Below are 19,000 nucleotides of genomic sequence, written 5' to 3'. Positions count from 1 at the left end.
TTTTGCTGCCCCCAACCGTGTGGGCGGGCCCAAAAATTAAAAAAATTTAAAAAAAAAAACAAATCCTTGGTAAAATCAATACATTCCTCGTTTCACTTCGAATCTAATAACTATTTTAGGTATTTTATTGTGGTTGTATAATATTATCTGTGGGTACTTGAAACTTCTAAATTATACTCACTTATATATCTATGATAGTATCACGCAGGGATGGATCCAGGGGGGGGCCTAGATCCCAGCCCACCCCCCCAGACATATTTTAAACATATTTTTTTATAATGCTACAGATCCTAAAACTTACTATACCTATTACTATATTTCAAATCACATAATATATGTCTGATAATATAATATATTATTATTATACATAATATCTACTATTTATTAAGAATAAAGGATAATAATTTATTATAATTGTATTTTGTGTTGTAAAAAAATTGTTGCCCCCCCCCCAGATCTTTGCTCTGGATCCGTGCCTGGTATCACGGTTTGTTGTTAATGTATAACGCGTTATAAGCACCTAATGGATATTGTGATATGATTGATTTGGAATTTGTTATAGGTACTTATTATAAGTCTATTTTTTTTTTTAATACTATAGACATAAGTATATAATATGTCTTATACCTAGACTGACATACCATCTCCGCTCAGAACCGTTTTTCTTATACAATGATATTATATCATTGAATTCAAATTTAATACCATACATTAAACAGTGACCCACTTGTAGCTTAATGTACAGCAGAGCGACATTCACTTGCCAACCCTTTTTTTTTTTTGTGTTGACAGTTCTATATTAGTCGTGACTTTCACATCAAACTCTAAGTTGATTCTTGCATTGTCACATCAATATATGATATTTATCTATATTGCTCATTATTTTTTTTTTCTTTTTTTATTATTTTTATCCCGCGGCAACTTAGGCCATTGGGAGAGGGGAATATACTGTGAGTTTTAGAACGGTAGGCGAGTGTTACACGTGGGTGTATTTTGGCAGAATTTCGAATGGGGCACCCGTAGGTTTCTGCCATGCCCCGGAGTGGGGGATGGTGGCACTTGTTCTCCGGACACCGTGACTTGCCCGGAGAAAAATGCCGCCCAGTGGCCGAGAATCGAAACCGCGACCGGCAGCACCGCAGCCGACGCGTTAGACCGCTCGGCCACCTCGTCACCCCTTATTATTATTGTTATTACTATTAATATTGAGTCTAAAGGCTTCAATGACTGAATGATTAATCTATATTTATATTAATTATAAACATAACTGGTAAAGGATTCTAGTTACATTTCAATGGATATCTATATTAAACAAATGTTTACAGTTCATTACAATTAATCATTATTAAATGTTATTATTGATAATGATAATTTATACCAAATTTGTTCTAGTTAGTAGTTTAGGGTAAAAAAGCTGTCATGTAGGTAATACTATGCTATTCTAACTATACACGTATAATACACAATAATAATAAAAACATTCAACATTTTTAAGGAAAAGTAAATTATACTTTTTATAATTTTATAATACCTATAGTAATTATTATATTTAATTTTATTGAAATTGTGCGCTAATTGTAGCGACTCAGCTTTATTTGTAGTGATTAACGTAACATCGCTACAATACACCTCTAAATTCTAATGTACCATAAAACTTAAGTGTGAAAAGTAGCGCGCTACATTTAAAAAATAATGTTAGAAGTAGTGCACTACATTAATTTTAAAAAAGTAGCGTCCCGACCACTGAATAAAACTTATTTTGTAATATTTTTGTTATAAAAAAAATTACTAAATTAGTGTAAGATATACATTTAATAAACATAATACATTATATAAAACAAATAAAAAAAATATATTTTAGAACATTTATGGGCAACAATAATAATTATAATTAAAATTATTCATGTAAAAATAGACGAGCTAATAATACACAGTACATTTAAGAAAAAGGTCATAATAATTCTAATGTTTTGATATTTTTTGTTGTTTATTTCATTCAAATTATGGCAGAATAAATATTAACTAAATGTCTTTATTGTAATAATATACAGATACCAATGAGTAACTCTTTTGCAGCTATTTGTTGAGCAAATGCAGTGTCTACACCCTCACCCAAACCATGAACAGCAGGGTATACATTATTTATAGAAAGAATATAAAAAACATTAGATCTTCTTTCAACATTTTCTGTATCTAAAACATTTGATGTTAAGCATAAATCACATTCAGTGACAACATTGCATAAAACTTTAAAAGCTTCAGGTAATTCCAATGTACCATTTTTGTTATACTGACTCATTACCTTCTGAAGTGTAACTGAGTTTGACCATTCAGTTGTTGTTTCTTTAAAAAGCAAATGATAATTATCAAAATTTACATCCATAGGCAAAGATTTTTTTATTTGCTCAGATTTAATAATTTCAACTTGTTCCAAGACTTTCATTGAATCAGATACAGTTGGATTCCCTTCCATTACCAGTGACTTGTCAATAGACATTAATTTGTTCACCATCTGAACAGCAGCCAAATGCTTGGCCTGTTTTTTGGTTTTGTGTGTTGCTGTTTCGATCATTTTAGCTACATGACAACTGATAGTAAATAGTTTAGCATGGGCTTGTCCTTCTTCTCTAACTAAATTAAATTCAGGCAATCCCAGTTTATTATTTGTGCAAATATCATTCAATTGCCCAACAGCGTTTACTTTTATATTGTTATCAAATGGAGAGACAACATGATTATCAAAATCCCACTGTTTAAAATCAGTATTCAACAACTCTGGTTTATCCTCAATCATAATTTTAAGAAGATTTAACGCTGCCACATGCTTGGCTTCTTTTTTGGAAGATCCATCGCCAACAGCTACATAATCATCGAGAGTCAGACTATACTTAAAGCTGACCTTACTATGTGAAACACCGTTATGTATAAGATCATACTGAGGAACAAGGCGATTTTTGGCTGCATACTCTTGTACAATGGAGGCTGGAGTTTTATTTAATGAACTTATGTGTGCAGACTTATCTTGCAGATCAAATGCCATTGTTTCAGTCATTTTCTAAAAAAAAATTATTATTAATATTATTAATAAATTACCAGTCTTAAATAATAATTATTAGGTACCTACTAATGTACTGTGTTAAATTAAAAATAAAACACTAATATTATTTTATACAATATTTTTTTACCAATGCATAATCACCTAATAATTTCTAAATGTAAGCATCCACAGACATTACTGACAGGGTAGTCATACATAACATATTAACACACACACAAGCAATGATATAATATATTTGTGTTCACCCCTAAGTCTTAAAACCTAATTTGTAGTCCTACCTATTCGTCTAATTTATTAGGAACATAATAAGATTATTGATTATCATGATAATATTGAACATAGAAAGGGGTAAGTTAACAGAATGCCTACCCATTCAAGTGCCTACCCTGACTACCCCATGTGCATACTAATGATTGTGGTATTTGTGCATTTTATACACATACATTTAAACTTAGACCTTACGCTTAGTACAGAACAATACCACCAGTGCCGCAACAAACGGGGGTGCTAGGGGTGCAAAGAACCCCCGGGCCCCTGTTAAATCATAACAATGGGTCCCGGGGCCAGTAGCTGAACTAATTGGAACTTTTTTTTATTTAAGGTGTTTCACAAAGTGGTATCTTACTATCTTATTATTTTATCAAAAAATAGAAACTAATGAATAAATTAGAATCATAATTATTATTATAATATAAAACAAAGTCCTAACTATATTTATAACAAAATAATAAAAATAATAATTTCGAATGGCAGGGGGCTGAATTATACCGCCAATATCATATTCTCGAATTTCTTAATTTTGCTATGTTGTGACGGCTGATAGTTTATTGCATTTAAATTGGGACAAAAATGAAAATAAATGATTTTAAGGGCGGCATACTTCTTTACTCCTCAGTCCTCACCTATCTGTGTACAATCACTACAATGTACAATGTGTTCAATGCTCTTCACCTATCTGTAAGCAGTATAGCAGTGTATATTATATTAACTACATATACAATGTATATAGCTAAAAACAACAAGCAATATGTATTTAATAACCTATTGGTACATGAGCATAGTCGCAACTAGGGTTAAAATTCTGGGGGGCTACAGCCCACTTAACAAAACTATTAATTAAAAATAACCTATGAGTGGCTTATATCTAAATAAAAGAGAAGTATTTTTTGGAGGGGTGTGAATCGTAGTTGTATCGTAATCTATAGCCCCCCCCTCCCTCGTAGTTGCGCCTATGTACATAGGCCCTATTTTTTGGTTGCACCCCCTCCAATATGTACCAAGTTGAATACCGCCCCTATAAATTCAAATTATATGAGTGATTCAGAGCACTGATGGCAATAAAATATATATGTAGCCATGTAGGTATATTTTAATTGTGTAGATCGGTCAATCTGTGATTTATTAGCGTTCTGTACCTCAGTTTACAAAGCATAGGTTACAGGCAGTGCCAGTCTATTCATTTAAAACAATATCAATATATCTTATAATTGACTTCTCACACTTCAAATATTAATACTATTTGAGCATTTGAGCACCTAAAGCACTTAGTTGAGGTATTAAAATATATACAATACATCTTATCCTATAAAAGTTCTGTCTTCGGTATTAGTGAATAATAATAACTTAACAAAACTACTACATTTTTTTATCTTTTATATGATTATTACCAAAACTATGTAATTTCCTATTGGGTTTTGACTACTTAAGAAGGTAACTATGATTATTATAATATTACTGAATCGGTTTAACAGGAACTAGAATAAATAATTGTTAGGTAGCTAAAACTAGAATAATTAATAAGACATGACAGACTTAAGGTTGAATTACATTTTTGAATAATACAATAATATTATGTACTCGAAAATATTTACCCGACAATAAACAGATAAATACAATTCAGCGTCTTCGAATATGTTTTGTTCGCACCGGCAAAATTAAAAATTGCAAACGGCAATGACTCAATGTTAGTATAATAATGAAACTGGAATGTGGAGCTGTTTACAAGTGGTTATCATTTATCACCACGGGGATTCCATAAGGATATGAGATTCCATCACGCTATCAAGTATCAACATTGACGTCATTTGCTCATAGATAATAAAAACGTTTATACAGTAACAGAAAACTATGACAAATTAAATAATCACAGAAAAACTATTCTGTGAAATAAGTAATAACTTTAACTCTAATAAATATTTAAAACAAAAAATTGTTTTATATCATTTACAGACGCTTGTGCTACACATAAGTTTATATTTATGTTTACAATGATGTGTTTTTTTTTTAAAATTTTTTTTCCGTATCTTTCATCATCTTTTAGGACAGTAAAAATTCTTAGATTTTCTTCAACAGTATCTTTTCTGATAAGAAAGTAAATCTAGTTAGTACTTTGGGAGGTCAAAGGTAAACAATTCCTAATAGTTTTCGAAAGCGCAGGGAAAAAGAAAAGAAAAATTAAGGAAAAACGGGAATTTTCGGTTTTCGTCCAAATCGATTTTGGTTTTTGGTGTACTCTAAAACAAATGACCGTAGATACATTAAATTTTCACAGGTTGTTTATATTACCATTTTCTATACACAATCCAATTTTCATAAAATATTGATTGGTTTTGAACATTTTACGGACATTTAAAAAAGGAAAATTCAAATATCTCAATTCGTGGTCTATGCCGAAAACAAGTATTTATAGAGTCCTTGACATCTTTAATCGTCAAAATACGACACCATGTTGTTTACAATCACGGTTGGATCACAGAACAATGTATATATATATATATATATATATCTTAAATCGTGCTTATAATATCATGGTATCATGGTATCATCATATATTATAATAATATTATGTGATTCTGAATTCTGATATAAGATTCTGTATTCTGTTTATACTTTATACTTCGTACATTATAACTGTTATTACTGTGGACTTTTTAAATTACTTTTAGTGTCTAGGCCCAGCAGGCCCTAATTTAAATTTAAAAATGGAGAAACCACAAAAAATTCCAAAAGTCGCCAAGGTACGTACCATAATGCTTATGAAAAATCGTTTGAAATAATTTAATGGAAATACTTATTGTGATTGCTTATTATGCATATATGTACTTTAGGTGAAAAATAAAGCACCCGCGGAGATTCAAATCACTGCTGAGCAGCTATTAAGGGAAGCGAAGGAGCGTGATCTTGAAATTGTACCACCTGTAAGTACTTAGATTTATCAAATATACTTTTATTGTTCAGTCTATTTTAGTCTTGACTAACACATCCGTGACATTAATATGCAAATCTATTGAAATATTAGCCTCCCAAACAAAAAATCTCTGATCCAATAGAATTAAGAGATTATCAACATAGAAAACGACGTGCTTTTGAGGATAATATTCGAAGAAATCGTACAAATATAAGTAATTGGATAAAATATGCTGCTTGGGAAGAGAGTCAGAAAGAAATTCAAAGGTAAATCATATCAAATTAATTCAGTTGTATAAGTTAATATGTGTCATATCAAATTAATTCGGTTGTATAAGTTAATATATGTCAAATCAAATTAATTGAAGTAATAGTACGTACTTCAAATTACATTTTCATGTACTTATTAATTTTATGTGGTAGTTGAACCTGCACATGTTGTCTCCATGAATCCATGTTACAAACTAATATTAAACTATCATCATGAACTAACATCACAAATTTTTTCCTACTGAACTCAAATTTGCTATGTTATATGTATGTCATATGGAGACCATACATGAGTGTTAGGCATCATCTTAAACTCAATCTTTATTTTTTTTTTATATTTTAAACATTTTGTAACCCAAAATTATGTTTTTACTAACCTAACTTAACCTTTGTCAATTATTATTTAGCTATTAGAAATGTATTGAAAGTATGTGCTTATACATTATGTAAGTTTTGCCTAATCTTAATTTTGACAATTTTCTATCATTTGGTTAATGGTTGTTTATAATTTTGATTATAATAATGAATGTATTTATTTTAAGGGCACGATCAATCTATGAAAGAGCATTAGACACAGACCACCGAAATATAACACTATGGCTAAAATACGCCGAACTAGAAATGAGACATCGACAAGTGATGCATGCCAGAAATCTTTGGGATCGTGCTGTTGTCATCATGCCTCGTGCAAATCAATTTTGGTACAAATACACATATATGGAAGAGATGTTGGGAAATGTCGCAGGTAAAATTAAAATTAAATAATTTATTTTACTCATTTTAGCTGATGTTATTTTATCCACTATAAATATTCTTTTTAGGAGCCAGAGCAGTATTTGAACGATGGATGGAATGGGAACCTCCAGAACAAGCTTGGTTAACTTATATAAAATTTGAATTGCGTTACCATGAAGTTGACCGTGCAAGGAAAATTTATAGTAATTTTGTTATGGTACATCCAGATGTCACAAATTGGATAAGATATGCTAGGTAAATTATGTTCATATTTAAAATTTCAAAGTTTATAATTAATATTTTTTTTTTAGATTTGAAGAACAAAATGGCTTTATTTCCGGAGGAAGAAGTGTATTTGAAAAAGCAGTTGAATTTTTTGGTGATGATCATATCAGTGAAAATTTGTTTATTGCATTTGCAAGATTTGAAGAACGACAAAAAGAAGTATTAAAATTAATTAAAACTATTTTTTTTTTTCATTTACTAGAAAATACACAATCTGTAATAATATTTTTTTAGAGTATATGATAAAAAAAAAATTTCTTATTTTAACACTACTTAATTAACATGCATAATGTTTGATTTCATTTAAGCATGAACGTGTACGAGTAATTTATAAATATGCTTTGGATCATGTTCCTAAAGACAGATGTCATGATATTTATAAAGCATACACAATACATGAGAAAAAATTTGGTGATCGAACTGCAATTGAAAGTGTTATTAGTAGTAAAAGAAAACTACAATATGAACAAGTATTTAATAGTTTTAAATTAAATTAAAACAATATTCTAACTATGTGACTTTCAGGAAGTAAAAGGTAATCCTACAAATTACGATGCTTGGTTTGATTATTTGAAATTAGTAGAAAGTGAAGGAAATTTAGAAGTCATTCGAGATACATATGAACGAGCAGTTGCCAATATACCCCCTTCAAATGTAAGTTTCTTTTATTAATAAAATATGAATTTTAATTAATTTTGTTTATAATTTACTTGTTGGATATATTTATTTCATTTTCAATATGTTAAATTATTTGATTACAGATATTCCTTTTTAATTAAATATAATTCTTTTTGCTATAGGAAAAGCATGCATGGCGTCGATATGTTTATTTGTGGATAAATTATGCTTTGTTTGAAGAGCTAGAAGCGGAAGATGAAGAGCGTACACGTGATGTTTATCAGACATTTATTTCGACTATACCTCATAAAATATTTACATTTTCAAAAGCTTGGCTATATTATGCTCAATTTGAAATACGTCACAAAAATTTAACTGCTGCAAGAAAGCGAATGGTAATCTTTAGTGGATTCATAATTCATAAATTCAATAATGCTATGATTAATTTACTTTACAGGGTGTTGCATTAGGTTTATGTCCCAGAGATAAACTGTTTAGAGGCTATATTGATTTAGAAATACAACTTAGAGAATTTGAAAGATGTCGTATACTATATGAAAAGTATTTAGAATTTGGATCAGAAAATTGTGTCACTTGGATTCGAGTAAGTATTGACTATATATGAAGCAGTCCTACAATTTTCAAGTTTTTGTAAATTAAAATGAATATAAATTTTAGTTTGCAGAATTAGAAACAGTATTGGGTGATATAGATCGTGCTAGAGCTATTTATGAATTAGCTGTAAATCAACAACGATTAGATATGCCAGAAGTTCTATGGAAATCGTTTATCGATTTTGAGACTTTACAAGGGGAAACAGAAAAAGCTAGAAAGTTATATGAAAGACTTCTAGAAAGAACTAATCATTTCAAAGTAATATTTTACCACATTTATTATAACTATTTGTTAATAAATTTAATTAATAAACTAATAAAAATAAAAACCTACTTTTATATGGCAGGTGTGGATGAGTTATGCACAATTTGAAGCTACTTCAGAAGAGGAAGGTATCGATAGTGTATCAGTAGCAAGAAGAGTATTTGAAAGAGGTAATGAAGCACTACGAAGAGGTGGTACGCCTGAAGAAAGAGAAGGAATTTTACAAGCATGGCTTAAATTTGAAGAAGAAAACGGAGATGAAGATAGTAAAACTAAAGTTAAAAATATGTTGCCAAAGAGGATTAAAAAACGAGTGCCTTATACTTCTGAAAGTGGAGTAAGAAAACTTTTGGTTTAAATTTAAAACAATTTTACAGTGTTATTATATTTACTTATATTATATTTTGTATAATTTATTTTAGAGGGACAAAGGATGGGAAGAAAAAATAGACTATATTTTCCCAGAGGATGATGCTGCGAGACCAAACCTTAAGCTTCTAGAAACTGCTAAAGCTTGGAAGAAAAGGAAATTAGAAGAAATGTAAATAAATAAGCAATTAATGTATCATCATTCTATTATTTAATATGAATTACCACAATGTTTTTAGTAATAAATCCTATTGTATTCATTTTAAGTTCTATGTATAAATTTCAATATTTTAATGCCTAATCTATTCTTGACTCTAGTAGTAAGTTAAGTGGCCCATACACGGAACGATCTGTTGTCAAACTCGTCGTCATACCAATCGTGTAGTTCCGTTTGTCAGACAGTCCCACACACGCATGAATCGCTCAGATAGTTGTCAAGTTGGTTTGACAATACATTCGACCAACGATTTGACGGCAAACTGACAAATACAGCCATACACATGACGATTTGGTTTGTCAAACACTGTTTGACGGCAGATGGTTTCGTGTATGAGACATTGGGACACTTAACCCAATAGTCTTTAATTGTATGCTACACATATGTCTCAATATGAGGATAAGATGTATCATACTTTTTTCGTATACAAATTGACTTTAGATTAGGATACAAATACCACAGAATATAGTGGATTATGACTAATACTATAATAATATAGTTCTGATGCAACAATATCATTATTTCTATCTGATATCAATATGTTAGAATTTAGATTTTCTATTTATCTTTTTGACAGATATATATTTTAACAATTTAATAAATTTCATCAAAATTCTAACATTAAAACGCTTACAAAAAAATATTGTCACTGTGTTTTTTGATAATTTTAAATGGTATATGAACAACTTATGACGAACCACTGTGTATTAATTTTTAAAATTTTTGAACAAATGAAAATATTTTTTTTTCGATACTTAAATGAAAAATAAATAATTAAATGTCAAATGTTAATAAATGGTACTCAAAAAATTACTCCACCCTCCTTCCACCACAATATAAATTCATCACGCTATACGAGCCATACAATATACTACTTTTTTGATGCTATACGAGCCATACAATATACTACTTTTTTTGACGCCTCTACCGATATTACAGTATATCATAAATTCCTATTCCATAACGATCTAATCTTGCAGCCATTCTCAGTATCTAAAATTGGCTTAAATGTTTCGTAGAACAACAGGAGACATTGGGAGTATCCCACTCAGTGGTCGAAGTGGGGGAGGATACAGTGGGATGACATCCCTCCACTTTTTATAATTAACATTTCCCATCCCTCCACTTTTTTCGTCGAAGATAATGTATCCCCCTTATAATTAATTTCATATAATATAAAAACTGTATAAAATATGAAAGGCATCACTCCACATATTTTGTGCCACTTCGACCACTGAACCCACTATCTAGTATTTTATATATTGGACAAAAGGCATCAATACGTTCAAAATATATTATAATAATCTGTTTTGGACAGTAATTTTTCTACCTAGAAAAGCATTTGCTCTCCGCTGGATTATAAAAGGTCATTTTCCAACGCTTTAACTAGAAATAAACTTTCTGTTAGTCGTCTGGCGTGACAAAATATATTTTTTTTTCCTACATTTATAAAATAAAAATGAATATAATATTTTACACTACTTTAAATGAATATAATAGAAGACAGGTTTTCTAGTAATATATTATAAAACATTTAACGATTTATTTCAAAATACAAAATCATTTTTGTTTTGTTACAAATCAATGTCAGGTAAACCATCACGAGGATGTAACAATGTTCATATCTTAATCACAATCATCTAATCTTACTGGATGTTCTAGTGGAACAATTGATTTTTTCTCAACATCTCTAGAAAGTGCTTTTCTCATATCTGAAAATATATAGTATTTTTAATATTTTTGTATTTTATAAATCCTACAGTAAATAATAATAATATGTACCATATGCATCTTCATCGGGATCGCCTGAATAATATTCTAATACGGTACGATACACTGTATACCCTAAGCTCTTATACATTGATATGGCAACTGTATTGCTGACACGCACATATAGATCAACAAACCATGCATCTTTTCTGAAAATTATTAGAACATTAGAAAATATAAATAAAATGTTTAACAAAAATTTACTTTTCCGAAATTTCTTCTAACCAATTCATTAAAACTCCTGCAACACCTAATCTTCTGTATTCTGGAGCAACAGTTAATGCAGTTACGTGACCATGCCAACTATCTGGCTGTCCTTCAGATTTTCCCATAACTAAATACAATTTACAGTTTAATGTTATAGATAACAGGTAAAATTAATTTATCAAAAAAAAAAGTTTTAAAAAAATCATTATAGATTGCACATTTGTTTTTGTAACAAAACAAAAATGCTTTAATTATTTGGAAATTCAATATTTTTGTACATAATTACATAATATTATATTATGTATACATTATGACATTTGCATATGAAACAACAGTGTATGGGTTATTGAACTAAGTAATAACTTACTATAGCCCATAATTTCTCCAGTAGGAGATTCGGCAACTTGAAAATACTCTGGCCAATGTGCAAGATATTGCATATAAAATGGTATTGCATACTGTATAATGTGAAGTTAAGTTTAAATTTAAAGTATTAATAATAATCTAATATAATGTCCACAACTAACAATACAATAGTTAGATTTAAAAGTATTTTTACTCAAATTAATACAACCAAAAAAAAATACATACATAAAGGTAATTAAAATATTGAAATGTAAACCAACAAACTCTCAATAAATATGCTTATTAAAATTAATTCCATGCGGAATGTTAAAATAAAAAAATTATAATACTGAGATATACTTAATTATTATCATATAGTACAGTACTTCTATAAATTATAATAGTACCTAAACACATTAAATAATATGTATATAAATTGTATGTTTAAAAAAGGATACAGTCTCTGTAAGCGTATCTAGATTTCTGAAATAACAATGCACATTAAAAAAATTAATTCAATAATTAAGAACTAATATTATTAATAAATAAATTAGTGATAGTTATTTAATATTTATATTAAATCTAAATTTATCACATGATACTTTTCAATTTAATATTTAGTTTCTAGAAGAAATAAGATGTAATTAGGTTATGCATAATTATATTAATATAAACAGTAAAAAGTAATAAACTAAAATAGACAAATTGGGAAGCACTTGTTCCAATTTACTTCAGTAATAAAAATTTTAACAAATTATACTACATTTTTGCATGAAATTATTATGAAATCGGAATGTATATCATACATTGTATGTGGCTAAATCTATTATTATGAAATTATTAAAAATTGCATTGTTTATACAGCAATAATATTTAAATGCAAACAATATTACAGATAATATGTTACCTATGAATTATCAAGTGTAAAAATATCTCGAAAAATATTGTGAAAATATTATATTCAAAGATTTTCTACAAGCAATATTACCTACATACCATTAAAAATTTGTTATTCCGTCAGTTAAACATGCATACAATTATCAATAATTGATAGGATTTAAATCCGGGCTTGAAACTGTTTCAATTTTCTATCAGTTTTTTTTTTATTTATAGATTTTGGTTAGGTTTTATGAAAGGTTTTTTAAATTCTTAGGTTTCAGTTCTTGTTTTTTTTTTTTAATTACTTAACATAATACCTAACAATGGAATTTATGTTTAATACATTTAAACAAAATATTCTCTCCCTATAAAAATACTTATTTCATCAAGAGTTGAAAATATTGTAATTAATTTATAAATATGGAAGAAATTGATATTACTTTAAACTGTTTCTAGTTTGCTGATTTATACAATTTTCCAGTTAGAATTTTGAACGGTTTCTTAAATTTTAAGATTTTAATCAGCATTTTTTAACACTGATTTGATATGTTATTTTGGGTAAGTTTAAGATGTTGAAAAATGAAAAAATCTAGTTTCTAACTGCTTTTCAGAAAACCGGTTTCAGACTATGATAAAGCGAAAACATTAAATTAAGTACCTGTTTGTTATTAAAATTATTGAAAATTTAAGTTGAAATATACTATAAGGTCCTTGTTCAGAAATGTTTTAAAAACTTACACGTTATTGAATTTGAATAAATCATCACAATTGAATGGTCTTAGTGTTGTCATTGTGTTGTCAATGTTGACTATTTAATGTTTAAAAACTGAAAAATAACACAATGAGTTGGGTGAACTAAACATTTATCAGTAAACCGTAATGCAGTAGGCAAGGAACATTATAAAAAAATAATTACAAAATATATTATGTACCCATTAAAAAAATAGACAATTAATTTTTATCAATTAAATAAAATTGTATTTTTAACTGCGATAACGCTTATCATAAGCTGTATGGCTAATTTTTGGACTGTGGTTTATAACAACTGATATTTTTTAACCTTGTTACAAAATTCGGTTGTTTACCAAAAACCAGGTTTTTTTATTCGGATATCTTCATCAGTGTTATCTACGTTGTGTATGATTATATTATCTTAGTCCGTGATTATGACTATAATATATTATTTACTCCGAGATGACTATGAAAGAATGAAGACGATAAAACATTGAAAATATTTAAACATTTTAAAACAAATTATGCCGAATTGCCGCTTGTGAAGACGCGTGGAATATTTATCTGTATTTGGTGTTAATTTATATTTTTAGTCTATTTTACCCAGAATTCAACTATTAATTAACGTCTAACAAATCACATTTTTTGTGATTACAACAAGCATTTGTCTTTTTTATTTAACGATAGTCGAGAAAATATCGATTGCTTAAGTTATCTATTTGAATTAACAATGGCTCTAAACTACAGTTCTATCGATGATGTGGGTGCCTTTTCATTCCGGAATCTTGAAAGGTTTGTCCGTTTCATTATTATAACATTAATAATATTGACATTATTACTTTATAAAATATATATCATACTAAACAATTAATTTAATTTAATTTTTCATAATTAATGTGATTTATTTATGCCATTTAAATTTTTGACTACCTACTCTGGAATGTAAATAAACAATAGACCAATTGTATACTGTCTTAAAGTTTTTATATTTTAATGTGTAGGTACATTTAACTATTTATGTTTACTATAGGTACATGTTAATAATATGTATAATAAATTGTGATTTCTCATTTATTTTACATTGTTTACACCACTATTTTCCAAATACATAATATAGTTTTGTTAAATTTTTGATCTTTAGAAATGCAAAACTTGAAAAAATGGGACTAAAAATTCCAAGTTTTCGAAAAACTGGTACTACAATTGTGGGAGTGACTACTCGGGATTGTGTCATTTTGGCTGCAGACACACGTGCTACTTCGGATACTATAGTTATGGAAAAGAATTGTGAAAAAATCCATTACATTGGCAAATATATGCAGTATGTTGACTTCTAATAAATATTCCTTATATAAATACCTTTTAATAAAATTAAAACTGTTCTATTTCAGCTGCTGTGGTGCTGGTACAGCAGCAGACACTATGCAAGTTACACGTATGGTATCTGCCAATGTTTCCTTGCAAGCATTTAAGTTTCCAGAAGAAATGGTTCCCGTTGCGTTTGCTGCTAGGTCACTCCGTCAATATCTTTTCAAATACATGGTGATTTAGTTTATATTTTATATTGTTTGTTCATATTTATTAATTTTATATTTGATTTAGGGGTATGTTTCAGCTGCATTAATTTTGGGTGGTGTTGATAACAGTGGTACACATTTATATTCTATTTACCCTCATGGTTCAATCGATAAATTACCTTATATATCTATGGGATCAGGAAGTATGGCAGCTATTTCAGAACTTGAAAGTCGCTGGAATGAAAATCTAACTGTAAGTAGAAATGTTTTAAATTTATTACTTAATATTTTAATTCCTTTAAATTCTTAACTAGGAAGAAGAAGGCATGAAACTGGCATGCGACGCTATTTTAGGTGGTGTATTTAACGATCTTGGATCTGGAAGTAACGTGGATCTGTGTATTATCAAAAAAGATGGAACTCGTATGCTCAGAAACTACTTGACACCTAATAAGAAGCCGGTTACGTAAGTTTTTATTTTCTTTTACATACTATATAAGTCTTGCATACATATACATTGTAAATCATATGTACATGTCTTAATTTAGTGCTAAATATGTCTATCCAACTGGTTTGACTAAAGTGTTACGCAAAAGTGAAATCAAATTCGAAATTGCAGAAGAAACTGTCATGGAAGTTGATTCTTGATTTTTTTTTTACGAAGGTCCAAGTATGATTAATTATTTTTATACATTTTCTAATTTTCAACAAAAATATTGTTTAATAACCTACTGGTGTGATGTATTACATTTATTTATGTAAAATATTGATGTAACAAAAAATATATTTAAAATTATGTTTTTTTGAAAGTGTTAATTTTGACACATTTTTAGACGTGTATTTAAATGAAGTCAAGTAAATAAAGTAAGAAGCTGACTAAACACAATTTTTCTGATAATTGGTACCCATTTTTTTTTTTTTATTATTATTTATTTATTTATTATAAAGATTTACAATCTATACAGTAACAATAAGTATAATAAGTCAATATTGTCAATTTGATTGTAAAATGGTTAGTGATAGGATGTTTCAGGGGCGTCCCTGAGGGGGTGACTGTCACATTTCACACTAGGCCAGGCAAACAAATAGCTTAACTATGTAGCTATCATCTAAGATCTAACCGATTTAGACACATGCCAGGAAATCCATTATTGGTTATTCAATGTTGTCAAAATACTGCCATATATCATTATTGCAACTTGCAGCATACCAGTTAGATAGGAATGAAGTCTATTGAGGTTTTAAAATATCCATCTAGGACAAAATCAGTAAGTTTGTCATGAGAAAAAACTAGACTTGCACATCAATGCAACTGCTAAACAACTCGCGAGACATTGGGCGCCTTAATTGCTTGAAGTCATACGACTTAGGATAAGTGGGATAGCACCTCAATGGAGGTATAACCCCAAACACGTTTGAATATATAAAATATTTTTTATTGACTAATATAAACAGGATGTGTAACAGGAAGACCTGGCAAATTAAATAACTTTTATTCTAATCAATATTTTTAAATTGTTATCATTTATAGACACCTATATTATACGTATTGTATAGCATTCTTCATTTTGATTTTTTAATACTAAAAATAAAAAATTTTAAATCTAATGTTTTTGAAAAATTCTAAATGCTAAACTAGTTTGTAAATCTAGTTTTTAGAAAAATTTTAACTATTTAAATATTTATTTAAAGGGCTGCATCAGGTGAAAAAAAGTGACTTTTAGACCAATAAGCTAGGCAAAACTGGAAGAATTTGGTTTGACAGATTTTAATTTTTAATACAGATTATAATTGATCAATAAATACCTAAATAAAATTTTTCATTATGACACTAATAATAATCGGGATATTCAAAATCGCCTCGATCATTCCCTAGTAAACTTGTTGATCAATCATAATCCGTTTTCAAAATTAAAATCTGTCAAACCAAATTCTTCTAGTTTTGTCTAGCTTTTCTCTATTTTATTTTTTACATTTTTTTGAAACATCATCTTTTTTGTCAAGTAAAGTTGATCCATTTGTAAAAAAAAAAGGAACATTTTAAATTCAAATAATATGAACTTCATTTAAATATTTTATGAGAATTTTTAAATAGATTCTTATTTAAGTCTAAATATAATTTTTTTAGCTATTACTTTTCAAATTAATGACTCATTAATAATGAAGCTTCCTTTAAAAAAATTAGACATTTTAAAAATCATAAAAATTAAACTACAATTTGACTTAATAAATGGTTTTACAATCAAGTTTTCTAAAAACCAGATTTACAAATTGGCTATTTTAAAATTATCAAAACATTTTAATTTTTTTTTATTTTCAGTGTTAAAAATAAAAAAAAAAAGTGATATTATACGTGTAAAATACAAGTCAATAAATAATATAGGAAAAAATTATAAAAAATATTGATTATAATAAGTTTTTTCTTTTTTAATTTATTAGGTCTTCTTATTATACCAAGTATACACCCGTTATGTATTAAATAGTGATAAATTGTATTTATAAAAATCTCTTTTAAGAGCCATACCTCAATGCGCCGTCTTCGTATTCAAACGCATGACAATCGTACATTTTAAAATGGTCATTAATTGCTTAAAATTAAAATATAAAAACAACCCATGTTATTAACTAAATAATACTCTTACTTCCAAATCTGGTAATATAAATTCATTCTAAAATTAAACATAATAGAATTAAATGAATTATTCAGAACGTACAATTTGTAACCTATGTTATGCGTTTAAAAGACGCAGGCAACGCACGCGTGTATGGGATCCTCTTAAATATATTACATATACTTATATATATGTAATAAATAATTCAACTGCAATATAATATTAGTTAATTTGTATTTCAATTCAATATTTATTTAACAAATACCTATTTCTGAATGAGATTTGAAAAAATTAATTAAACTTGAAATAACATCTTTTAACCCAATAATTTCAATGTTTGCATTAAAACTCACATATATTGGAATTGAAGTTTTCAAACTTTTAGTTAATGTGTTGGCTATTGATTCAGATCTACTATCAGGATCTGTGCTGAAAATGGCACTGGATATTGTATCCATGCTATTTCTTTGTGACATAGCAACAGATAAGCATGAAAACGTATTGTCTTGATTAATAACAACAAAAAAACAATTATCAAAACACAATATTTGATTATATAACATGACACCTAATACTTCTGATGTAAATGAAAACATTTTAGTTTTTGGTTTAACATACTCTATAGTGGCAATATCTACGTTTTTTTCAGGGATCTCCATATCTCAAAACTGTAAAAAAAAAAAATCAAACAAATTTTACTAATAAGTAGGTACTAAACTTTTAAGAAACAGACCTGATACTAGTCTGTAATTAACTTATGTACCTAATTTACAAAATTTTTCTTCTTAAAAGTCTCGCTTCTGATGTGTCAAGTACAATAAGTTTGTAGTATTCATAAATGTAATTATCAATTAATGTAATTAATTTTCAACTAGAGATTTAAATTGAAACAATATTAAATTTATTTTCAAATGTTCAATGCTAGTTAAAGACTTAAATTAGGTGAATCTAAAACTAAAAAAAAAAAACTATGAATACAATATAAAGCTAGAACGAAGTACCAAGTACCTACGAACTACGAACTGCGAACTAATAGCATAGAACAATCTAATAGCAGCTATGAACCAGTTCGGAGCATACTAGCATAGATTGTATTATCTATGGTTCGGAGCACGATTAAAGATAGTATCGTTGTGATAACAAGGAAACTCGGAGCATCACTTTATTATGGTGCAACCATACCACGGCCTTAGAAGATAAGGTCGGGACACTTCCCTATTTAACAACGTTAATCAATTCGGTCGCTTAGAGAGGACATTTTAGTTGCGTTTTTCGCCGCTAATTTATTAGGCGCCTCGGTCTGAACTTTATTGAGGTTATG

At 28.4% G+C, this 19,000-nt stretch overlaps 6 protein-coding genes across 8 annotated transcripts in view; 2 read left to right on the top strand and 4 right to left on the bottom strand.

Annotated features, from left to right (window-relative positions):
- Nucleotides 1–19,000, bottom strand: part of LOC100576054 (neuroblastoma-amplified sequence) — a 37,933-nt gene that overhangs the window by 17,797 nt on the left and 1,136 nt on the right. The gene's annotated exons all lie outside the window — the stretch shown is intronic.
- LOC100164758 (protein kinase, interferon inducible double stranded RNA dependent activator-like) lies at nt 1,794–5,041 on the bottom strand. Its single transcript, NM_001162172.2, is given in 2 exon segments — nt 1,794–3,055; nt 4,930–5,041. A coding segment is annotated over 1 exon segment (1,020 nt). The 5' UTR covers nt 3,053–3,055; nt 4,930–5,041; the 3' UTR covers nt 1,794–2,032.
- LOC100166779 (protein crooked neck) lies at nt 5,907–9,666 on the top strand. The gene is made up of 13 exons (XM_008181812.3): nt 5,907–6,075; nt 6,166–6,255; nt 6,357–6,511; nt 7,057–7,259; nt 7,336–7,504; nt 7,561–7,693; nt 7,843–8,004; nt 8,060–8,188; nt 8,335–8,547; nt 8,610–8,756; nt 8,831–9,025; nt 9,114–9,368; nt 9,454–9,666. The coding sequence occupies exons 1-13, from the start codon at nt 6,040–6,042 to the stop codon at nt 9,574–9,576; spliced, it is 2,010 nt and encodes a 669-aa protein (XP_008180034.1). The 5' UTR covers nt 5,907–6,039; the 3' UTR covers nt 9,577–9,666.
- On the bottom strand, nt 11,139–13,743 carry Naa20 (N(alpha)-acetyltransferase 20, NatB catalytic subunit). The gene is given in 6 exon segments (NM_001162333.2): nt 11,139–11,329; nt 11,400–11,536; nt 11,592–11,721; nt 11,962–12,052; nt 12,398–12,422; nt 13,557–13,743. Coding segments are annotated over 6 exon segments (522 nt in total). The 5' UTR covers nt 13,610–13,743; the 3' UTR covers nt 11,139–11,243.
- LOC100159967 (proteasome subunit beta type 7,10-like) lies at nt 14,010–15,953 on the top strand. Its single transcript, NM_001162606.1, is given in 6 exon segments — nt 14,010–14,342; nt 14,692–14,871; nt 14,942–15,092; nt 15,153–15,320; nt 15,382–15,533; nt 15,616–15,953. Coding segments are annotated over 6 exon segments (813 nt in total). The 5' UTR covers nt 14,010–14,280; the 3' UTR covers nt 15,716–15,953.
- On the bottom strand, nt 17,484–18,806 carry ACYPI44617 (uncharacterized LOC100575785). 2 transcript variants are annotated; one of them, XM_008181811.3, is made up of 2 exons: nt 18,413–18,806; nt 17,484–18,347 (listed from the first exon to the last, which is right to left on the bottom strand). In XM_008181811.3, the coding sequence occupies exon 2, from the start codon at nt 18,336–18,338 to the stop codon at nt 17,934–17,936; it is 405 nt and encodes a 134-aa protein (XP_008180033.1). In that variant the 5' UTR covers nt 18,339–18,347; nt 18,413–18,806; the 3' UTR covers nt 17,484–17,933.

This window comes from Acyrthosiphon pisum, chromosome A1, assembly GCF_005508785.2.
Source record: "Acyrthosiphon pisum isolate AL4f chromosome A1, pea_aphid_22Mar2018_4r6ur, whole genome shotgun sequence".
In the NCBI taxonomy this organism is placed as follows: Eukaryota; Metazoa; Arthropoda; class Insecta; order Hemiptera; family Aphididae; genus Acyrthosiphon; species Acyrthosiphon pisum.
Note: the sequence above shows the minus strand (reverse complement) of the source record. Positions and strands in the feature narration are given on the sequence as shown.

Coding starts and splice junctions, on each gene's coding strand:
- ACYPI44617 (XM_008181811.3), bottom strand. CDS start 18,338: ATGGAGATCCCTGAAAAAAACGTAGATATTGCCACTATAGAGTATGTT.
- LOC100166779 (XM_008181812.3), top strand. CDS start 6,040: ATGGAGAAACCACAAAAAATTCCAAAAGTCGCCAAG. Junction 6,512..7,056: donor AGTCAGAAAGAAATTCAAAG/GTAAATCATATC, acceptor ATTTATTTTAAG/GGCACGATCAATCTATGAAA. Junction 9,026..9,113: donor AAAGAACTAATCATTTCAAA/GTAATATTTTAC, acceptor TTTATATGGCAG/GTGTGGATGAGTTATGCACA.